Here is a 21,368-nt window from a genome sequence, read left to right as displayed (position 1 = left end):
TGGCAGGTGGGGGCATGATGGGCGGAGCGGTGGGCAGGGGTTGTAGGCCATGTAGGAATTGGGGCTGCTGGTAGGGCCTTGGCTTTTGTGCCAAGGTTGTGGGGCACCTCTGGAGACCTGAGAGCAGTGCCACTCTGTAACTCACATTCTGGGATGACTGAGTGGATGGCATTGGCTAGCAATAAATTGGGCTACCTTTTCCCTTCCTCCTGGAAATCCTCGGTGGCAGGGGTCCCCAGAGTGGAGCTGTCTGGGGCAGAGTGACAGTAGCCACCATATGGACACCTCAGTCCCACGTTCACCCTTCAGCTGGTGGCACTCCCACTGCCTGCCTACACTGCCCCAGGTGCTCCAGGTACAGAAATGACTGCAGTTCACTCTGCCCTCAAACTGCTCACAGCCTAATAAGAGAAAGGATAGGGGAGGTCATAAATATGTAAAATGCAGTGTTAGCATCAGTTTTTCAGTTTTGACAATGCACAGGGCTATGCAGGATCGTTGGGGGAAGTTAGGCAAGGGATATGAGGGAACTCTGCACTGTTTTTGCAACTTCTTATGATTCTTAAACTATTTCAAAATAAACAGGTATTTAAAAATGCATCTATGGGCTGGGTGTGGTGGTTCACATTTGTAATCCCAGCACTTTGGGAGGCCAAGGCGGGCAGATCACCTGAGGTCAGCAGTTTGAGAGCAGCCTGGCCAACATGGTAAAACTCCATTTTCACTAAAAATGTAAAACCAGTCAGGCATGGTGGTGCATGCCTATAATCCCAGCTACTTGGGAGGCTGAGGCAGGAGAATAGCTTGAACCCAGAAGGCGGAGGTTGCAGTGAGCTGAGACAGTGCCACTGTACTCTAGCCTGGGTGACAAGAGTGAAACTCCATCTCACACACAAAAATTAAATAAATAGATAGATAGATAGATAGATTACATCTATGAAACAAAGAAAATATAGTGTGATACATGTCTTGATACCTCACGGTCATGCCAGGGTGGTGGGTGCCTCCCACTGTGTCTTCACCATGGTTATCACCTCCATCCATCATCATCTCATTGCCTTTACTAGCTCAATCACCTAAGAAGACCAAAGAAAAATCCCCTGCAAAGAGGATGATCATTTCCTTGAAGATCAATGACCCACTGGTCACTAAAGTCGGTATGTATATACCTGTCTATATTCTGAGAATGCCATTGAACAAATGGTCCTCCCAGATTTAAAAATGAACAAGCAACAGCAAAGCAAAACAAACCAACAGTAGACAGTGTTCAGTGCTCTCTTATTCAAAAGGCCCAAACGTGCAAAGAAAGAAGGGGCGAGAAGGCTAGGGTGACTTGGGGAAATGGAAGAAGGTGGAATATTACTAAAGAGAGGTTCTTGTCATCGAGAAAGGGTGTGACGGATGCAGAGACCGGGAAAAGATAGTGGCTTCTCAGAGACAGACCCAGCGCAAGAGGAGTTGCCGCTCTAGGCTCACACCCACCCAGGGAAGCCATCAGGCCCAGCCTTGCTCCCAAATAGCACTTCACCTGCCTCTTCCTGCCAAGGACCACCCCCTACCTCCCCCAACTTGGGCTCACTCCCCATCCCCTCACAGCCACTCGGGTAGACTTCTTTGTTGCCCCTGTCTCTCTTGTTTTTGCAACTTCTTATGAGTCTTAAACTATTTCAGTATAAACAGATATTTAAAAATGCATCTATGGGCTGGGTGCGGTGGTTCACATTTGTAATCCCAGCACTTTGGGAGGCCATGTGATGGCACTTGTTTAGGAATCGCTTGGTGAGGAAACTTCAGCACTAGTTGGGCCATTTGTCACCAGAGGACACTCTGATGGTGAATCAGCCAAGTCCATCTGGCCCCTAGCCATGCAGTTCAGTTCCTGAACCATCCAATTATTCTAGCTCTTTCCGAGAGTCTTTAACCTTTTTGGAAATCCCCAGACTCCAAGGAGAATCTGCTGTAAGATATACGTTGTCTCCAGAAAAAAAAAAAAATGTATGACTTGCACACAACATTCTGCACATATTTGAGTAGTCACATTCCTGCACAGGCCACAGACCCCAGGTTAGGAGAGAACCCAAAGATGGTCTCAGCCCTGAGAACAGGCTTAAAGGAGGATCCTTTCAGCAGAAGCTCCGCTTTCTTTAGCTTCAGCCTCAACTCCTTTGGGAAGGCTGGCAGCATAGACCGTCAGCTTCCGGGTGGTGCCTGCATCCAGGTCAAAGATGGTGCATTTTCTCTAAGGACACCTCTGCCTGCCCAGCTGCAGTAGTGAGGGAGGGCCCTGGGTGGTGTCCTGTGTGCAGAGCCCCACACTGACGGCTGTCTTGGCTGTGTCTCCCCAGCCTTCGCCACGGCCCTGAAGAACCTCTACGTGAGTGAGGTGGAGATTAACTTGGAAGATGTACTGGGGGTGCTGGCTTCCGCCCACATCCTCCAGTTCAGTGGCCTGGTTCAAAGGTAAGGAAACAAGGCTGACTTCGGGCAGGGCCAGGCCTGGGGGAAATCGGAAGGGCAATTCCTGGCCCATTTGATAGAACATTCCTCTTCACTGGGCTAAGACACCTCAGGTGTCTTTGTGCCAAGCATGGCCTTGAGCCTGGAAAGGAACTGAGACACTCATTCACAATAACAGGTGAGCCATCTCTCCAGCAACATACTAGTTTTAACCAAACGATTCTCGACGCGCAGGAATGAAATGCAAATGGGGGGGATTTCTACCACTGGGAGAGACTTCATGCGTATACACAGTGACTTCCTAGTAGCCCTCAAACCAGGCTTGCTTATCAATTTCACCCCTTTTCATTGTTGGCTAAAAAAAAAAAAAAAAATCTTTCTCCTTCAAGTCATACACACACACACAAGCTGGCAACTGGAGGGTAAGCTGACTTTCCCATCACTGTCAGTCCTCGTTTTTCCTGCTCATTTGAGATAGTCTTGTTTTTTCTTGTAAATAATATTTTTATTGTTATAAATGTTACATACGGTCATTGTAGGTCTTTTGGAAGAGAGGAAAATGCAAAGATCAAAGTTAAAATTGCCCAACAATGCCCCTGCCCATTTTAGGCATAGCCTCTCTTTTGGACATTCAGACCCTGCTGACCCACCTGGGCTGCCCGGCAGGAGGGTTCCTCAGGGTGTGTCGGTGTGGGGAGGAGGTGGTGGGGGCCAGGAGGCATTCAAAGTGGGTTGGCATTGAATGTGAAAGCTTCCTCATCCTGACAAGGGTTGCCTGGGCTCATGGATGTGGAAATCATGAGCGTGAGGGGGTAACAGACATTGCTTGGTGTTTGCGCCTGCCTCCAAGCGACCGAGGAAGCGCACCCTGATGGGGTGAGATCAGAGCTCCCAGTTTGCGTTGGGCTTTTCCTGCAAAGCCAAAAGCAACCTGGGTCCGTGCAGGGTCTGTGCTCAGTTCTGCAATAAGGTGCCCCTTGGTCTCCATGTACCTTGGCAGTCTCTGACATAAAATGTGGCTTATAACATTTGTCCCATCTACTTCCCAGGACTTTGTTGGGGAGTAGGGGATGTCAGCACATAGGGCTTTGGGATGGAGTGTTTGCCTTTCAGTTCTCAGCTCTTTGCAGGGATGACCTCATTTCATCTTCCCTGCAACCCTAGGAGGTAGGACTATTACTATGCTCATTTTACAGATGAGAAAACTGGGACTTTGGGAAGTAAGTAACTTGGCCAAGGCCACACAGCTGCCAAGTAGAGAAGCCAGGACTGGAAGGTCAACGGGACCTGGAACCTGGACCTCTAACACTGTACTATTCCACTTTGCTTAGGTGAGGTGGTAATGTTGTCACTTGCACATTTGTGGTTCTGACCCTCCCTTCGATGGCATTTAGTCAGGAGAGGTTTGCTTAGGGTCACCCACTTGTCAGTTTACTCACTGACACCTACACTCATTCATTCATCTGCCTCAAGGATGATTTCTTGGGCTTCTCTGGGAGGCCAAGGAGACAGTGAGGGACCAGATGGGCAGGATCCCTGCCCTCTAAAGTCTCCTGTCCAACCGTCTCCAAGACACCAGAAGTGAATAAAGGTGGATGGAATGAAGTTTGGGAATTCCTAACTGGAAAATTTTGTGCTATGTATTATTAAGTTCAAGCAAAATTAGTATCTATAATAAGAAAGAGCATTTCTTAGATTTTCTCCTCCCTTTTCTGTGTGTCCTGTAATATTCCTCCATTCCATTAATGCTTATGAAACGGTAAGTGAACCAAGTGGAAAATCATTCATGGGATTCATTTCTCTTGAATATTTTGTTTCATCTCCTGGGCTTTTTCGGGGATGTGTGCCTACTGCATTGATGTCCTGAAGACGGAAGTGGTATCTTGTGGCTTTTTTTCCCCCTAATTCCTGATGCGATTCAGTATAAAGAAGAGATCCGGGCAGGAGGTGGTCTGCCTGTTCTGTTTACTTCTTAAACGTCAGTCTCTTTTTCTGAGTGAGTGAAGGGATGAATGAGTATACCATCCAAGCCAAGAGAAGACATTAGCTGCTCTGCAGAGGGGAGAGAGATCTCTCCTGGGGACCTTACAGGTTTCAATTCGTTTTTTGTAGAGTTCACACAGTCAGATTCAACCCCACTCACGTTTTTGATCTGGTGCCTCATTCTGGGGACTCCTGAAATGACTGGGTCCAGGCCTTTGATCTGGAGCATCTGGCAGCCTCATTGGGAATGCAGGTGCTTGGACCTCTCTGCAGGGGACACACATTGAGAAGGGCCTGGAGTCTTGAAGAGGCACTCCAGTGTGTCGGCATGGTCAGACTGTGGGGTTAGGTGGCCGTGGTAGATGGGAGATGAGTAGTTGCAGGCAGAGCCAACTGGTGTAGCATCTTAGAGCCATCTAAGGAATCTGGCCTTGACCCAGAAGGTGGTGGGGTGAAAAGTCCAGGTTTTCCTGAGATGTCTATGCCCCTTCTATTGTATATATCTCCCACTGTCAGCCCAGCATAGTCTTGTGATATATAACTATGAAATCGAAGCTCCTATACACAGAGAATTTCTGAGCAGCTATTTCCTGGTGTGGTCCAGGAAGTTATCTCTGACCTGAGTGCTGGCAGGGCAGCTTCCCTCTTGAAGTGGGGCCTCTGGCCACCTTCTGTCTCCAAGCCTCAGCTGCCCTACCGTAGGAGCAGACTGGAAGCCCCATCTCACCTTCAGAACTCTCGCCCTGGCTTCTCCAGAGATGAACCAAGAACATCAGCTTCTTGGTTCCTCCTTTCCCCTCCCCCCACCTTGTTTTGAATGCCAGAGCAGGAAGGGCTTTGTAGCTAATGAGCCAAACCTTTCATTCCACTGATGAGCAAACATAGGCTTGCCTGAAGCTGATGGGACCTGCCCAAGATTCTCCAGATAATTGTGGTGGGGCTGGGATTCCAGGTCAGAGGCCAGGGCGGGCCTGCACACAGTTGGGCTGAGTCTTGCCTGCCTTTGAGAAGCTGATGGCGCAGTTGACAGGGTGTGGCGTCATCGGATACATGTGTGTTTGTGTTTCTGTGTAACAGAAGCGCCCCAGGTCACTCTGATAGCATCACAATGTTCAGGTGCTGAATGAGACCTCACAGGTTATCTCAGCTGAGCTCCCACACAGTGGGAAATTGCCAGATGACTGCTTGATTCTGAATCATACATACCTGAGGCCTCCCATCTTGAAGGGATGCAGTGTGTGCACACAGCGTCCACTGGGTGATGTTCCTTTGACTCTCATGTCAATATCTTCATTGGCACTTGGGCTAGAGTCACAGCTGGGATTATGGCTGTCACATGCACGTCCCAGCACATATGTGCATGCATGTGTATGCACACACATGCTCACACACATACACACGGAGCACCTCCCTGGTTGTCACTTGGGTTCCTCCAGGCTCACAGCGCCAGAGGGGCATTTCCTTGCCTCCACGCGGGGCTGAGCTTCCTCTGTGGGCAACTTCCTGGTCCCTTAGAATTTCCGGAAGTGGAAACCCCCCACCTCCCTGAGCCCAGAGGCGAGCCTGGGTGGCTTTCTTTGCTTCCTTTGGTCTGGGAAGTCCGATTATTCCAGTCCAGCCCAGCCAATGGGTTTGACTGTGAGGAAGGGGAAGCATAAGAGAAGGTGTCAGCCTCCTGGGGCACTCATTTCTCCTCCGCAACTCCAAGCCCAGTTAGTGCTCCCTGTAGGTTTCGACAGACAAAAGCTAGCACCTAAAGGCTCCTGTGCCCAATGAGGGTGGGGCCCAAGCCTCCTGTTCAGCCTTGTCATACCTTGGGCTTCCCCCTGTGCTGACTGGTGAGGTCATGAGCTCCAGGAGGAAAGGGCCTCCATCTGTCCCTGCTGGCATTTCCAGAACCAGCAGCACAGGTCAGCACAGAGCTGGCACTCAGGATGGATGTGGATGGGGAGGGTTGCTTCCCGGCAGTCTGTTGGGAGGTGGAGGGAGGTAAGGAACCAGGTAGAAGGAAGGCATGGAAATCAAAACTAAGGCAGTATGTGGGGAGGAGCAATCAGGGTGACTTCCAGGAGGAGGTGGTGCTGGACCTGAGCTTGGAAGAATTACGGCAGTCAATGGGGGAGAGAGAGGGGACAGGGCGGAGCAGCATTAAACTGGGATGAGCCTGGCCATGAGACCCAGTGCAGTTGCAATGGCCAGAGGTTTGGATGAGCCCAGGTCATGTAGGATCTTGTAGCCACATGAGCAGGTCTTGGTTCAGTCAGCAGAGCGGGGAGCCTGGGCTTGGGAGGGGAGAGTGGCAGAGCCTCTGTGCTTTAGGCTGAGCCCCTCCTGTGTGAAGGATGTGGTAGATATGTGGGAGGCTGCAGGGCAGGGAGGCTGGCTGTTGAGAGGCTATGCAGAGGCTCAGCCGAGAGACCAGGAGGGTCTGAAATAGGCAGGGGAAGTGGGAACGAGACGAGGGGCATGCTCAAGAGACAGCCAAGATACAGGATTGACAGGACTCAGCAGCCTTAGAAGGCAAAATGCCCAGGAGATGACAGCAGCACCTCATGTTTACTTAGCACAGGTTTCCCCAGTACTCAGGACACCTCCTAATGGGTAGAGTCAGTCTCCCTGTCTGAAGGGCCGATCCTAGCATACAAGGAGGTAGAGTGCCTTGGCCATGACCAGATTATTTATTCATTTATCATTTCTTACCTTGTTCTAGTAAAGGCTTTGAGTGACTCCCATGAATACATGAAATGAAGAAGCCACAGAACACCAAATTGTTTGTTTGTTTGTTTGTTTTTTTAAGGAGGAAGAAAAAGACGGAGAGGCTACCATTGTATACTAACTGTAATAACCCACACTCTTCCTAAGATGGGCCATACATTTAGCTCTGAACTTGCTAGTGGCAGATAAAAAGGGAAACTTGATCAGTGATATTAGATAAAAACTAGACAAAAGTTTAAAAAGCAATTCACTTGGGAGAAGTACAGCTACTATTAGTATTAAAACGGTGGATGTCTTCAGCAGATGACCCCGAGCAACCTAATGATCAATGTCCTCAACAATATCTGTAGAGTAAATGCAACAATAAATCTTATAATGTTTTTTTTTCCTTGATGTTGGCAAAAGCGGCACGCCAAAATGCAACTCAGTAAAAGCTACTTCAGGGATGTGGTTGTTGGGGGCAATGAGACCCCAGCTGCCTTCTGGTCTGGCCTTATGGAAGGATACGTTTTAGAATAAGTGCAAGAGGTACTGGATGTCCTTTAGGCCTCTGCCCATGAGCAGTGTGTATCTCAACTGAGTTTAGGACAACCACTGAGTCATAATGAGTTCAAGGTTACACTTCAGTATGAGATCCCAGTGGCTACTCTGCGGTGCCCTACTCAATGAAGTGAACAACCATTGAGTCATAATGAGTTCAAGGTTGTGCTTCAGTATGAGATCCCAGTGGCTACTCTGCAGTGCCCTACTCAATGAAGTGAACATGCTTCAAGGCAATTTTGCTGCAGAGAGGTTAATATTAGCTGTGAAAGTTCAGTCACTGAAATGTCTGTGACCCTACCTGCCACATAGCACATCTACCATACTCCATCCACCCCGGCTCATGCCCTTCTAGGGGGAAGGCAAGGAACCAGGTAGAAGAAGGGAGTCATGGAAATCAAAGCTAAAGGAGTATGTGGAGAGGAGCAATCAGTGAGACTTCCAAGAGGAGGTGATGCTGGAGCTGAGTCCAGACGAATTACAGTAGTCAAAGAGGGACGGTGTGAAGCAGTGTTAAACTCACAGCACTGCAGCTATGCCAGCCCTGACATTCCCTCAAAGTGTGACAACTGCTCCTGCCCCAGGGCCTTTGCACATGCTGTTTCCTTTTCTTGCAATGCTGGCCTTCCAATCCCTGGCCTGGCCAATTCTTTGTCCTCCTCTTTCAGGTTTTAAGTGCCTCTCTTCTGACTTCCGGTCACTTTTCTGATTTAACCACACTAGGCTGAAGTCTCCATTTTCTGCCTTCCCATCACACCTTGTTCTTTAACTTTTTAATCCTTAACGTGACTGTCAAATGTGGTTACCTGTTTGAAAGTTGACTTAACATGTCACCTCAATGGCCCATCAGTTTTGTTCTTTGCACACCAAGGACCTCTCTGGGTGCCTAGCACACGGTACGTGCTCAGCGACTAGATCCTTCATGGGTGGGTGAGCCAAATCAGCGGGTCCTAGTCATGAGCTCACAGAGACCTTCATCTGAAAGCTGCTCTTTGATTCCATTTGTGGGCAGAGAGGAATGGGACTTGAGGCCCCTCTGGTGACACCATAAGGGTCTGTACAGGAAGACAATCCTCAGGCAGGGGGATGACCAGATGGCTGTGTTGGCTAAAATCAAACCTCAACTCAGCACCTGGTGGCACTTCAGCTTTGAGCAATACTGTTTGTTCCCTGCTATAGGGTTACTTTGTTTTCTCTTGAAGGATTTGATCTCTGGGCTCATCTCCCAGGCCCAGAGCTATTTCTAACAAGCCGTGTTGGTCTTATCCTCTGGCCAAATGTCCATATCCCTAAAGTGAGGCTCCCTTCCGTGCAAAAGTCTGCTGCTGCCCTGGAGTTGAATAAGAACCTCTGGCACTTCCCGCTTCTCCAGAAGCAGTGTGGGGTTCCTCCAGAAACTGCAGTTCTCTCTCTCCAGGTGCGTGGATGTGATGATAACCAGACTCATGCCAAGCACCATCAAGAACTTCTATGAGGCCGGCTGCAAGGTGAGTACAACCCAGACAGGGCACATCGCCCCTTGAGGGGGCTTCAGGAGCAGCCCACATGCTGGGATTTTACCCACCAGGCCTACTTCCCCCCAGAATATTGATTTGAAGTCACCAAATATTTTATTTTGCCACATGAACACATTTTTTTAAAAAACATCATTTTATTTTTAAAAGGATGTTTTAACACCAAAAAAATAGAAAGACTTTAATCTTAGATGGGGGAAGAAGCAGCATAGCCTTTCTCACTGAAACAGCAGAAGAGCTTCCAGGACATTCTTGCTGGAGTCGCGAGGTCTGGACTCACCTGGATCTAATCAGTGTGTCAGGGTTAGGAATAAATGATAGAATCCAACCTCATTGTCAGAGGAGAAAACAGAGCCAAGGAGGGCAGCAACCTGCCCACGGGAACCAGCTGGGTCGAACCCCAGGACTCCTGACTCCAGCTCTCTCTGTATGGCCACCAGTGACCTGGGGGGATACCAGTCAGCAGGCCACAGTTCTCCTATCGTCGCGTCCTCCCCTTCGCCCCAGTGGTAATTCCAAGGCCACTTGTGGTGGCATCTGCATCCTGGTCAGCATTTCTCAGCAATGCTTGGGCTGCAGAAGGACCCCAGGCCCTGAAGCTATTTGAGATGTACTAAAACTCTCTCAAGGTCCCTGGCTTTGGGAAGCCTTTTCCACTTTCACTGCCCTTTAATTCTTGCTTTTTGGGTGTGTTCGCATCATAGCCTCAGAACTCCCGCGGGGAACACCCCTTGGGCCCTCCATGATCGGCCACTGACTTGAGCCAGTGGCAAGGCCTATGGTCAGGCTGCCTGCGTTTGCATCCGGCTCTGCCACTTACAAGTTGTGTGACCACAGGCAAGAGCAGGAAACTGGGAGCATTAGTTTCTCCACCAGTGACATAGGGATAACAGTAATCCCATGTCATAAGTTTTCAATGAGGATTGATTTAAATCAACTGAGGGCAGCGCCTCGAGCATAGAAAACACTTAGAAAAGGTATACGCTGTAATTCATGTATTTTTTCTTTTTTCTTTTATTTTATTTTTGAGACAGAATCTCGCTCTGTTGCCCAGGCTGGAGTGCAGTGGCGCGATCTCGGCTCACTGCAAGCTCTCCCTCCCAGGTTTACGCCATTCTCCGGCCTCAGCCTCCCGAGTAGCTGGGACTACAGGCACCTGCCACAACATCCGGCTAATTTTTTGTATTTTTAGTAGAGACGGGGTTTCACCGTGTTAGCCAGGATGGTCTCGATCGCCTGACCTCGTGATCTGCTCGCCTCGGCCTCCCAAAGTGCTGGGATTACAGACGTGAGGCACGGCGCCCGGCCTTTTCTTTTTTTTTTTATTATGCTCTAAGTTCTAGTGTACATGTGCACAACGCGCAGGTTTGTTACACATGTATACATGTGCCATGTTGGTGTGCTGCACCCGTTAACTCGTGATTTACATTAGGTGTATCTCCTAATGCTATGCCTCTCCCCTCCCCGCACCCTCCAACAGGCCCCGGTGTGTGATGTTCCCCACCCTGTGTCCAAGTGATCTCATTATTCAATTCCCACCTATGAGTGAGAACATGCGGTGTTTGGTTTTCTGTTCTTGTGATAGTTTGCTGAGAATGATGGTTTCCAGCTATTTTGTAGAAAAGGTTTGAGCACGTTTGCAGAGACCCTCCTTCTGAGCACACATGTAGTGTCGTCGCAGGCCAGTAGGGGGCGCCAAGAGCTCAGGACTTCCTTCATCAACTGGTTTTTCTTGTCTTAGTACAAGGAAGAGCAGCTCACCACCGCCTGCGAGAAGTGGCTGGAAATGAACTTGGTTCCTCTAGTGGGGATGCAGATCCACCTCCGCAAAATCCCGCAGGACCTGCTCCACAAAGTGCTGAAGTCCCCCAGGTCAGAGCTGGCTCCCAGGGTGCGGCCCCTGACGGGAGGATGGGAGAAAGTAGGGGCCGGTCTGGGGAGGGAGGTGCTCTGGGGGAGGCTGCACCCACTCCTTAAGCTTCCTGCCCTCCTGGACAGCTGGGCCTTGGCTGGGGCTGGAACTCAGGGTGCTGTGTGTGGGGCTGGGGAAAGGGCTCCCTTCGCGCTCCTTCTTGTGGGTAGGGACCCTCTCAGTACCTGCTGTCTCAGGTATTTTCGCCTGGGTGCAAAAAATGAAAGACTTAATAACCTAAGTAATTTTTAGAAAAAAATCCTGACAACATTAATGCACATTCATTATAGAAAATAAAATCTCTCACCTGAAATCAGTTTACATCTCCAGCGCTGACTCCTCTGCTGAATAACTCTCCACCCACGTATCTGACCACCTGCTTGACCTCTCCGACAATTAAGATTAAAACCCATCTCTCGGTGCCCCTGCCCTTTCCTGCACCCCAACCCTGCCCCCAGTGTTCCTCCACCATCTGACTAGCGGATCAAGCTAGAGCCTTGATAGTCCTGGATGCCACTTTGACCACACCCCAACCTTGAGGTCATTTCTACTTCCAAATCAAAACCAGCGCTATGGGCCTCTCTCCACGGGTAGCAGCCCCAGCCCAAGATTGGAGGTCCACTGTCTCTTATTTTGGACCAAGGTGACCTCTAACTGCCTTACTTCTGGTCTGGACCCCCTTCTAATCGCATCTCTAGCCAACAGCCTTTGCCTCTGGTGACCTGGCTTCTTCAACTCACACAGCTTAAGTGCGGCCACGGGCCACCCTCCTGAAACTTCCCTGCTGAACACCTCCCTGTACCAGGCCTTGGTTCATGCCCATCCTCCTGCCTGAAATGCCTGTCCCCTGCCAGGCTCCTTCTCCCTTACAGAAATTCATGGAGATGTTTCCCAATGCCGGGCTTTTTAGGTTATTTCCAATGTTTTACCAATGTAAATAGCACACTGGTGAACATCCTTCAACATTTGTCTTTATCTCAGATTCTTTTCCCACATTAAATTCCTAGAAGTGAAGTTACTAAGTCAAAAGAACTTTCTATTTTGTATTAGTCTCTTAAACATTTTTATTTGAGAATAATTTCAAACTTAAAGAAAAGTTGCAAGAATAATGCATAGAATATATACAATATATAATGCATAGAACATATGCTATAATGCATAGAATATATATTCTATTCTATGCATAGAATAATGCATAGAATATATACATAGAATATATACACAATAATGCATAGAATATGTAGTTACACTCGGTACTGCCAATCACCATAGAGTTCAATTTCTGCCTTGCTTGCTATATCATCTGCATCTCTATGTGTATCTACATATACACTTGTTTTTTCTGAACTATTAATATTTGGGGGTAAGTTGCATTTGCTAAGTTCCTTTACTCCACATGCTTCAGTGTTTATTTCCTAAGAAAAATAATTTTTGAAAAATATAACTATAGTGCAGTTATCAACTTCAAGAAATTTACATCGATGTAATACTTTAATGTCATTTGCCCAATATTGCCTTTTATAACATTTTTTCTTTCTTCAATGCAGTTTAGAACCATTAGTTGTCATATCTCTTTAGGACTCTATTTAAAAGGATCTTGGTACCCATTTCCAAGTTACCAAAATTTTATTACCTTTGAGTAAATTTCAAAAGTGAAAACTCAATTCTGCTTAAAATCCTAGTAGAATATTAGAAAATGAGTGTTTACTCATGTTTATGTGTGGAAAGTGTTCTGATTTCAGAAATTAGATTTGGAAAGATTTATTCTACTGTTGATCTGAATTGGCTGTGTTGTGTGCAATGCCCTCACATTTATGGAGATGTGAGGCAGGTAGACCAGATCTGGGACAGAGGGAAGGAGACCATATTCTCTAGGAAGACTCCAGGAGTCCCAGTCTCATGCCAGCCCGGGGCACTGGTTCACTCCTAACGTCATTCCGTGGTGTTCTCGGCTTTTCCCTGCTTAGGTGCTGCCCCACTGCCCAGCGAGCAAAGGTTGCGCAATTGTTGAAGAAAAGATAAACATGGCATCCCTTAGACTTTTCATAACATTGTCCCTCCCTTGGAAAGGCTGAGCTGTCACACCCTGGCAGCATTAACCAAGAAAGGAGAAAAAAGTGTCTGACCACAACCAGAAGGTTAGTGGTGGGATAAGCCTGACAAACGTACGCGGGGCAGGAAAAGAGGTCAAGAGCATTACGTGTCAAGTGTCTAGACTCACCAGCTTGGCAGACATGACTGATGTGGAAAATGGGTCCTGCTCCTCCGGCGCCTCCCCAGGAGCTGTCTGCACAGACAGTCCAGGGCTATCACTGAAGGGGAGAAGAGCCCTGTGTGGCTTCGGGCTTGTCATCAGCCACGTGCCCAGGCTGAACACTCCCCAGCCTCTGCTCACATCTTCTGAGGTTGATCTCCAGTGGCTGCCTGCGTTAAAGCCTGACAGAGGTGGGAGACAGGGTTCAGGAAGAGGGGGCTTGTTAGAAGTTTCACCAGCTAGGGCTTCTCATATTAGGGTGCTTGTGAGTTTCAGACTGCTGGCTGGTGGATTTGGCACCGTGGCCCATAGCTGTTTCAGAAGGCATCTTTCTCGAGAAAACATTCTGGTGTGTGCTGGGTGCTACGTGCACCGTCCCTTTCTATCCCCACCATCCCATGTGGTGGGCACAGTTATCATCCCTGAAATAAGAGGGCTAATGATGGGCAGGACAGGACCTCCACTGGCTCCAAAGTCCACGTCTTGCCCTGTGTGCTGCACCCCTCATCGTTGGTCATGGAGGCCAAAGCTACCAGCAACTAAAAAGACATAGCGAGAACCGAGTGGTCCCAAGGAGCCACGTGGCCCCAGAATGAGATGTGTGGAAATGCAGACTCCAAGGTCAGGGGTGGAGTGGCCCTTGGCCTGACTTATCTGGTCCTCCAGCTGTGGGTCCAGTCCCCTCTTTGTGATCACAGGTGTTTGGAACAACATCCATTTCTTAGCAGATGCTGCAGCTTCTGGGCCATTCAGCTGTCTCCATCTGAAGTCCCTCAAGCTCAACTTCTTTCAGGTTTTGCTTTCCATTTTGTAAACCACCTGGGGTAAAATATGCAACAGTTTTCCTGACCTCCTGAGCCTCTGGTTTTAATTTATTTCCCTGGCGTTTGGTTTTCAGTTAATTTTTTAGAGGTCACTACTGGGTTACCCTGTTTCTATTAACTCTAAGAAACTTTCCTTCCAACATCTGTTTTTCTGGAAGCCAAGCTCCTCGCGGACTTAGGAGGATGGAGATCTCAGAGCACTGTCCAGCTTCCATCTCAACAAAAGACTACCTTGCAACCAGGGGCACTGCATCCCTGTGTTTCCAGTTCTCCCTGACTTCCCGCCTATAACCCGAGAAGTCTCGAGGTCTCAGGAGTTCCCTAATAAGAGCTATGCATGTCCTCCTTGTTGCATCTGTCCCACGGCTTGCCCTCTAGCATGGGACAAGTTTCCCAAGGGTGTCTGGGACACCCTGGGCACCCATCTCAAATATGATAGTTCTTGAATCCAATGCTTCTTTAGTTAATACTAACAATACCCACCAATTATTAAGCACTAGTTGTATGCAAAATACTCTAAGTGGACTATCCAGACTGATTCCTATAGCAGCCTAATGAGGTGGATACTGTTATTGGCGTTTCCTGCCTGTGGAATAGAGATGATAGGAAATGACGGAATCAGCTGAAATTTTAATTGTACAGGGTTCTATTGAATGAATGCACAATGATCTCTTTTCACTCCCTTCCTAATGCAACATGAGAGTTGGGATTTGAACCCACGTCTGAGTGGCCTAAAGCCTGTGGTCATTACCAGCCCACTGATGTGCTCTGCATGAGGCCTTCTTTTTCCTTATTGATGGTCAAGAACAATAAGAATATTGATGTTATTTTTATTGTTAAAAAAGTATAAAGGTAGAATGATAATACAAAACACAGTTGTACTCATCTCCCCAAATGAACGAATATTAATATTTTGTCTGAAATTGAAAAATGAAACATTTCCAATGAAGCAGAAGTCAGCTATGTTCCCCTCCCAGTCCCATTCCTTTCCTCACTTTCTGCCTCCTTCCCTCCTAAAGACAAACCACTGTTAGGAACTCGTGCAGATTTAATCTATGTGATTTTACTCTTACCACATAAATAATATTGCTTTAAAAGATTTAAACTTGAAATACATGTTCTCATCATGATTGTAACGTTCTGCAACTTATTCGCGGACATTGTGTGCTGTGTTCTCTCCGTGTTGATATTTACATATCTAATTAGCATTTAAAATTTTAATTGTACAGGGTTCTATTGAATGAATGCACAATGATCTCTTTTCACTCCCTTCCTAATGGCCTTTTGTTTTGTTTTGTTTGTTTGTTTGCTGTGACAAGCGATGTAGCAGTGGGCATCCTTGTTCATATCTTACTCACATGGTCATGATTTTCTGTATGGTCTACATGCAAAAGAGGGCTTTTATTGTTGATATATAATTTTCTCAGTAAAAAATAGAGGACAGTGTCTTATGAAAAGCATTTTTTCCCCTGAAGAACAAATACCATTTACATTCCAATGGCTGCATTAAACACACATGGTACAGCCCGTAGAGGGAGGTTCAAGTCCCTGTGGGTTCTGTCTTGATTGAGGCCATCGGAGCTCTTAGGTAAATGAAAAGGTGTATGAATGTCTCTGGTGTGGTTATCTGTTGCACAAACAGATACTTTCAGGTCTGATATTGACCTAAAGACAGAGGAATTGACTTTAATAGTTATCCTTCATAAATAATAGAACCACGATTCTGATTCAGGGAGCTCCCAAGGACTCCCCAGTGTTGCTGCTAGCCCCTCTTTAGTAAGACCTCAAAGGACCTTCTGGGCTTGAGGACCTCAGGTGTGGAGTCTACACTGGAAGTCACACCACTTTGCCAGCCCAGCTGACAAAGTTCTTCACGGGGACATCATACCAAGTGGCTCTGAAGAGAGTCTCCCTTTCTGGCCTCACGATGATTTGCCCAGATGGTGACAAACTTGGTCCTGTCTGGCCAGAGTCAAAGTCCATGCATTTGTAGGTGGCCTGAAAGCCAAAGGAGAGGAAAGAGACAGTTTTACTCTGTTCAGAAATAGCATGAGAGGTGGGTGACATTTTCATTGTCCTTTAGAGTCACGATTTGTCTTTTGTGCCACCCACCATAACCACATACAGTGGTTGAGTGTGGAAGTGGTGATGTATTTTAAGGCCAGGGTGCCATGTCCATGGTCAGAGACTGAAAATGTCAACGTGTTTAAGAAATGTTGAAATGGCTCCATAGATAACCATCAGAGGCTGCTAGAGAAGGGGGCTGGGAAACAGCCGTACTTACCGAGCTGTCATTACGGGGTAGCAGCTATTCTTTGGCAATGCTTGTTTATGGAAGAGAGGCCTCATGCTGCAGCAGGTACTGCACGGGCTCTGCAGCTAGGACCTGACTCTGCCACGTATCCATAAGAGCTTCCATCCGCTGAGCATGCCATGATGCGCCAGGCACTGTACTTATGTATGTGTGTGCAGTCAGTAGAATGATGGCCCTACAGATGTCCACATCCCACTCGCTGGAACCTGTGAATATGTTAGGTTGCATGGCAAAGGAAACTAAGGCTGCAGATGGAACTAAGGTCACTAATCAGCTAATTCTTTTCTTTCTTTCCAACTTTTATTCTAGGTTCAGGGGCACATGTGCAGGTTGTTACATGAGTAAATTGCGTATCACAGGGATTTGGTGTACAGATAATTTTGTTACCCAGGTGATCAGTATAATATCCTTGATATAGTTTGGATGTGTGTCCCCACCAAATCTCATGTTGAATTGTAATCCCCAGTGTTGGAGATGGGGCCTGGTGAGAGGTGATTGGATCCTGGGGGTGGATTTCTCACTAACGGCTTAGCACCATCCTCTTGGTGCTGTTCTCCTGATAGTGAGTGAGTTCTCTTGAGATCTGGTCATTTAAAAGTGTGTGGCACCTCCTGCTCTTGCTCTGGCTGTGTGAAATCCTCCTCCTCCTTTATCTTCTGCCAAGAATGTAAGTTTCCTGAGGCCTCTCCAGAAGCCAAGCAGATGCCAGCATCATGCTTCCTGTACAGCCCGTGGAACTGTGAGACAAGTAAACCTCTTTTCTTTACAATTACCCAGTCCCAGATATTTCTCTGTAGCAATTCAAGAACAAAACGATACAACCCTATACATAGTTTTTCAATCCTCACCCTCTTCCTACCCCCCACCGTCAAGTAGGCCCTGTGTCTATTGTTCCCTTAATGGTGTCCATGTATACTCAATGTTTAAGCTCCCACTGATAAGTGAGAACATGCAGCATTTAGTTTTCTATTCCTGTGTCAATTTGCTTAGGATAATGGCCTCCAGCTCTACCCGTGTTGCTGCAAAGGACATGCCTTTGTTCTTTTTTATGGCTGTATAGTATTTTATGGTGTATATGTACCAGTTTCTTTATCCAGTCCACCATTGATGGGCACGTAGGTTGATTCCATGTCTTTGCTATTGTCAATAGTGTCAGCTGGCTTTACAATGAGGAGCTTATTCTGGATGACCTGGGTGGGCCCATGGTGATCACAAGGACCATGTAAATGTGAAGAGGGAAGCCAAAGAGTCAGAACCATAGAGAGATTTGAAGATGCTGAACTGCTGACTTGAAGACTGAGAAAGGGGCCGTAAGCAAAGGAACGTGGGTGGCTTCTAGGTGCTGGAAAAGGCAAGGAAACAATTCTCCCTTGAGCCTCTAGAAGAAACACAGCCCTGCTGACAACTTGATCTTACCTTGTCTGGTACTTCTGACCTCCAGAATGATGAGAAAATAAATTCGTTTTGTTTTGAACCACTTGGTTTGTGACAATTTGTCATAGGAGTGATAGGAAACTCGTACACTCACCTCATCCGCTCCGCACCACTCTCCTCTGAGAAGCTGCTGTGATCACACTTTCACCGATGAGGACATTGCAGCTGCAGGGCAATTAAGCAACTCACAGGAGGTTCCACAGCCAGTTTGGTGAGAAACTGAGATTCTAACCTGCCCTGTACCCAGGTGTGAGCCCAGAATTGTGTGACCTTGGATAAGTTATTCAGGTTTCAGCCCTCAATCATGGCCAGAACTCAGGTGAAGTGAGTGAGGCACCTTGGTGCAAAATTTAAGGGAGCACCAAAAAAACTTAGTCATGAAGATGCAGCATATTTTACTGTAATATATTAGAATTAAAAGTGACAGACTGGATTAAGAAAATGTGGCACATATACACCATGGAATACTATGCAGCCATAAAAAAGGATGAGTTCATGTCCTTTGTAGGGACATGGATGCAGCTGGAAACTATCATTCTCAGCAAACAATCCAAGAACAGAAAACCAAATACCACATGTTCTCACTCATAGGTGGGAATTGAACAATGAGATCACTTGGACACAGGAAGGGGAACATCACACACCGGGTCCTATTGTGGGGAGGGGGGAGGGGGAGGGATGGCATTAGGAGATATACCTAATGTAAATGACGAGTTAATGGGTGCAGCACACCAACATGGCACATGTATACATGTGTAACAAACCTGCACATTGTGCGCATGTACCCTAGAACTTAAAGTATAATAAAAAAAAAAAAGAAAAAGAAAAATAGTGGTAAAGGCCACTATTTACAAAAATAAATGAAAATAAATTATAAAAAAAATTGATGCAAAAAATGCCATGATGAACAAAATACTGAAATTTTAAATAAACATAGGGTTAATCTCAATTTCTACATCTATAAAAATAAGGACTATATCCTAACTTTGCAGGATGGTTGTGTGGGATTAAATGAAAGAATCTACAGAGAACATCTTGGGAACACCTGGCACATAGTAAGAGCTCATTAAATAATGATCATGATATTGCAGGGGCACAGAGGGTGGGTGAAAACACAGGCCCCCATGTCAGGCTGCTGAGAGTCAAATCGTAGCTCCGCCATTTCCCAGTTGAGTGGCCTTGAGTAAGCTGTTTACCTGCTCGGTGTCTGAGGCTACCTTCTGACTCAAAGGTGGTGTCACCTCATTCCCAAACTCATTCTAACCAGTTTCTTACAAGCAGCATGATTTTGTGCTATTTCTAAAATTTCTTCTCCATCTTTTTATTTTGGCCAGGTTGTTTACCTTTAGTGAATTCCGTCTTCTGAAAACAATGCTTTTGTGGGTCTTCTTGCAACTAAACTACAAGATTCAGGCAATTCCAACTCATGAAACCGTGATGACATTTTTTAAGAGGTAATATAACTTAGTGTTGATTGATGAAATACACAAACACTGAAATGTACAAACACTGCTCATAATATCACAGGGGAAAACCATCAGTGATAAAATTTTTTATAGCATCATTCAGAGGGCAGTTTTTTTTTTTTTTTTTAAATAGGGTCTAAGATTATAGGATGCTTTCAAACCAGCAAATTACCTGGAAAAGTAAACAACATGTAGGTGTTGTACTGTGAGATAATCAGATGCTTCTGGGAACTTGTTGTGTCCAGTAATAGGCATGATGCAAAAGGTACTCCTCGGTTCAGGAAAATGACCACACTAACCTGACCTTTAAAACTTCGTTTGAAAAAAAATCAGCTTTCTTAGGTTGAATAAAACTCTTTTTTTTTTTTTTTTCTGTGGAGGTAACTGGTGGCATTACCTTGTTAGGTTTATGTTTCTGGTCCCCACATCCTCAGGAATGAGGGCTTCCAAGCGTGACGAGGTGAGTTTAAGGAAGTAAAGATGCTTCATTTCTTTTGCATGTGTGAGTTTAGCAGATAAACACGCATTCACATATTGACCTGTTTAAGCCAAGTTTCATTTGCATTGTTTTGAAGCATTTAATTCATTTCTGGAACATCTGTGCATTGCGTTAACTAAAGAGCCCATTTTTTTCTCTGTCTTGTTATTTGAGGAAAGCAGTATTCAGTGTCGGAATTACATGTACTTTGTTTAGTTTCCATATAATTTGCTTTGAAGCCAAATGTTTTACCCGCCCTCCCCCACTCTTTTAATAGCCTATGAGACACTTTTTCCAATGAGTCATGCACCACCAGGAGGAACTGCTGTTTGGCTCCAGGTCAGCTCTCCTACTGGAAACGTCTTAGCACTGGGAGATAGGAAAAGAGCTAGAATGTGGTGATTCATTAGAGCTGTGTTTTTAATGTGGGAGAAGCAAGTGAGGAGAAGGGAATCAAGGTGTGGGCCCCCTGCCAAAGTTGCTGTTTCCGAGGCCTTCGCTTGCACTCCTGAGCCAGAGACGCCACAGCTCTTCCCCGGAGTGGCAGGCACACGGGTGTTTCTCACCACCACAGCTTTTCCATTTTCCTTTCGAATCGACGTTGATTTGCACCAGAGCTCACATCACCATGCACTTCCCCAAGCCCCCTGATCCTGTACACTTTTCTTTGTTGGAAACCATTTGCTTCTTTCCAAATCATGTCATTGCCCCGACCTAAGCACTGATGACAAATCTTTCAACAGGGTCCGAGTCCTCTCAATGTAGAGTGTGGGGCGGGGGGTGGCTCCAGACAGCCAGAGCCTGCTGTGTCCCTTCCCCAACCTCCCTCCTTCCCTGCTCGGCCCTCCCCTCTCTCCAGTAAGCTTTGCGTCAGACTGGGAGAAAAGATGGGAAAGCGTGGGGCTTGGATGCTGTCCCCTGCACACTGTCCAGGTCCACTCTGTCAGCACGGAGGACCCTGTGGCCCACTTTTAGCACTGCAGATGGTTCTCCTCCTGCCCAGCTCATCTCCTGCCCCAGAGTGGTAGCACCTTGCAGTTGTGTCCTTGTCATCAGCCTCCATCTCCCAAATGTATCTCCTGAGCCCTGGGCTCCTTCACCTGGGGGTCTGCTCTGACTGCTCCTGCTTCCCCCAGTCCCTGCCTGCTCTGCCTCGTCTCTGTCTATTCGTGACGGGGGCCTCCCACCAGAGGTGCTCTTCCCAGCCCCTGATGAACCCCTCAGTTCATGTATATGTCCTGCCCCTCCCAGGGACACCATAAGCAGCTTCAACAAAGGGCTTATGATCCTTTCTCTTGCCCCAACTTGCCTGGCACCTTGCTGGACCATGAGTCCCCATCAGACATTTTTTCTTTTTTTTTTTCTTTTTTTTTTTGAGACAGGGTCTTGCTCTGTCATCCAGGTTGGAGTGCGGTGACGTGATCATAGCTCACTGCAGCCTCAATCTCCTAGGTTCAAGCCATCCTCTCGCCTCAGC

At 47.1% G+C, this 21,368-nt stretch overlaps 1 protein-coding gene across 2 annotated transcripts in view; it reads left to right on the top strand.

Annotated features, from left to right (window-relative positions):
• BTBD16 (BTB (POZ) domain containing 16) overlaps nt 1-21,368 on the top strand; it is an 82,666-nt gene that overhangs the window by 32,883 nt on the left and 28,415 nt on the right. For both annotated transcript variants that reach the window (XM_012001061.1, XM_012001060.1), the window contains exons 6-10: nt 1,068-1,157; nt 2,346-2,460; nt 9,113-9,182; nt 10,951-11,081; nt 19,282-19,401. In XM_012001061.1, coding sequence (XP_011856451.1) covers nt 1,068-1,157; nt 2,346-2,460; nt 9,113-9,182; nt 10,951-11,081; nt 19,282-19,401 — 526 coding nt within the window. The remainder of the gene's footprint in view (nt 1-1,067; nt 1,158-2,345; nt 2,461-9,112; nt 9,183-10,950; nt 11,082-19,281; nt 19,402-21,368) is intronic.

Source organism: Mandrillus leucophaeus, unplaced genomic scaffold (assembly GCF_000951045.1).
Source record: "Mandrillus leucophaeus isolate KB7577 unplaced genomic scaffold, Mleu.le_1.0 Scaffold65, whole genome shotgun sequence".
NCBI classification, from domain to species: domain Eukaryota; kingdom Metazoa; phylum Chordata; class Mammalia; order Primates; family Cercopithecidae; genus Mandrillus; species Mandrillus leucophaeus.
The sequence above is the reverse complement of the archived record's forward strand: the minus strand, read 5'-3'. Positions and strand labels throughout refer to the sequence as shown.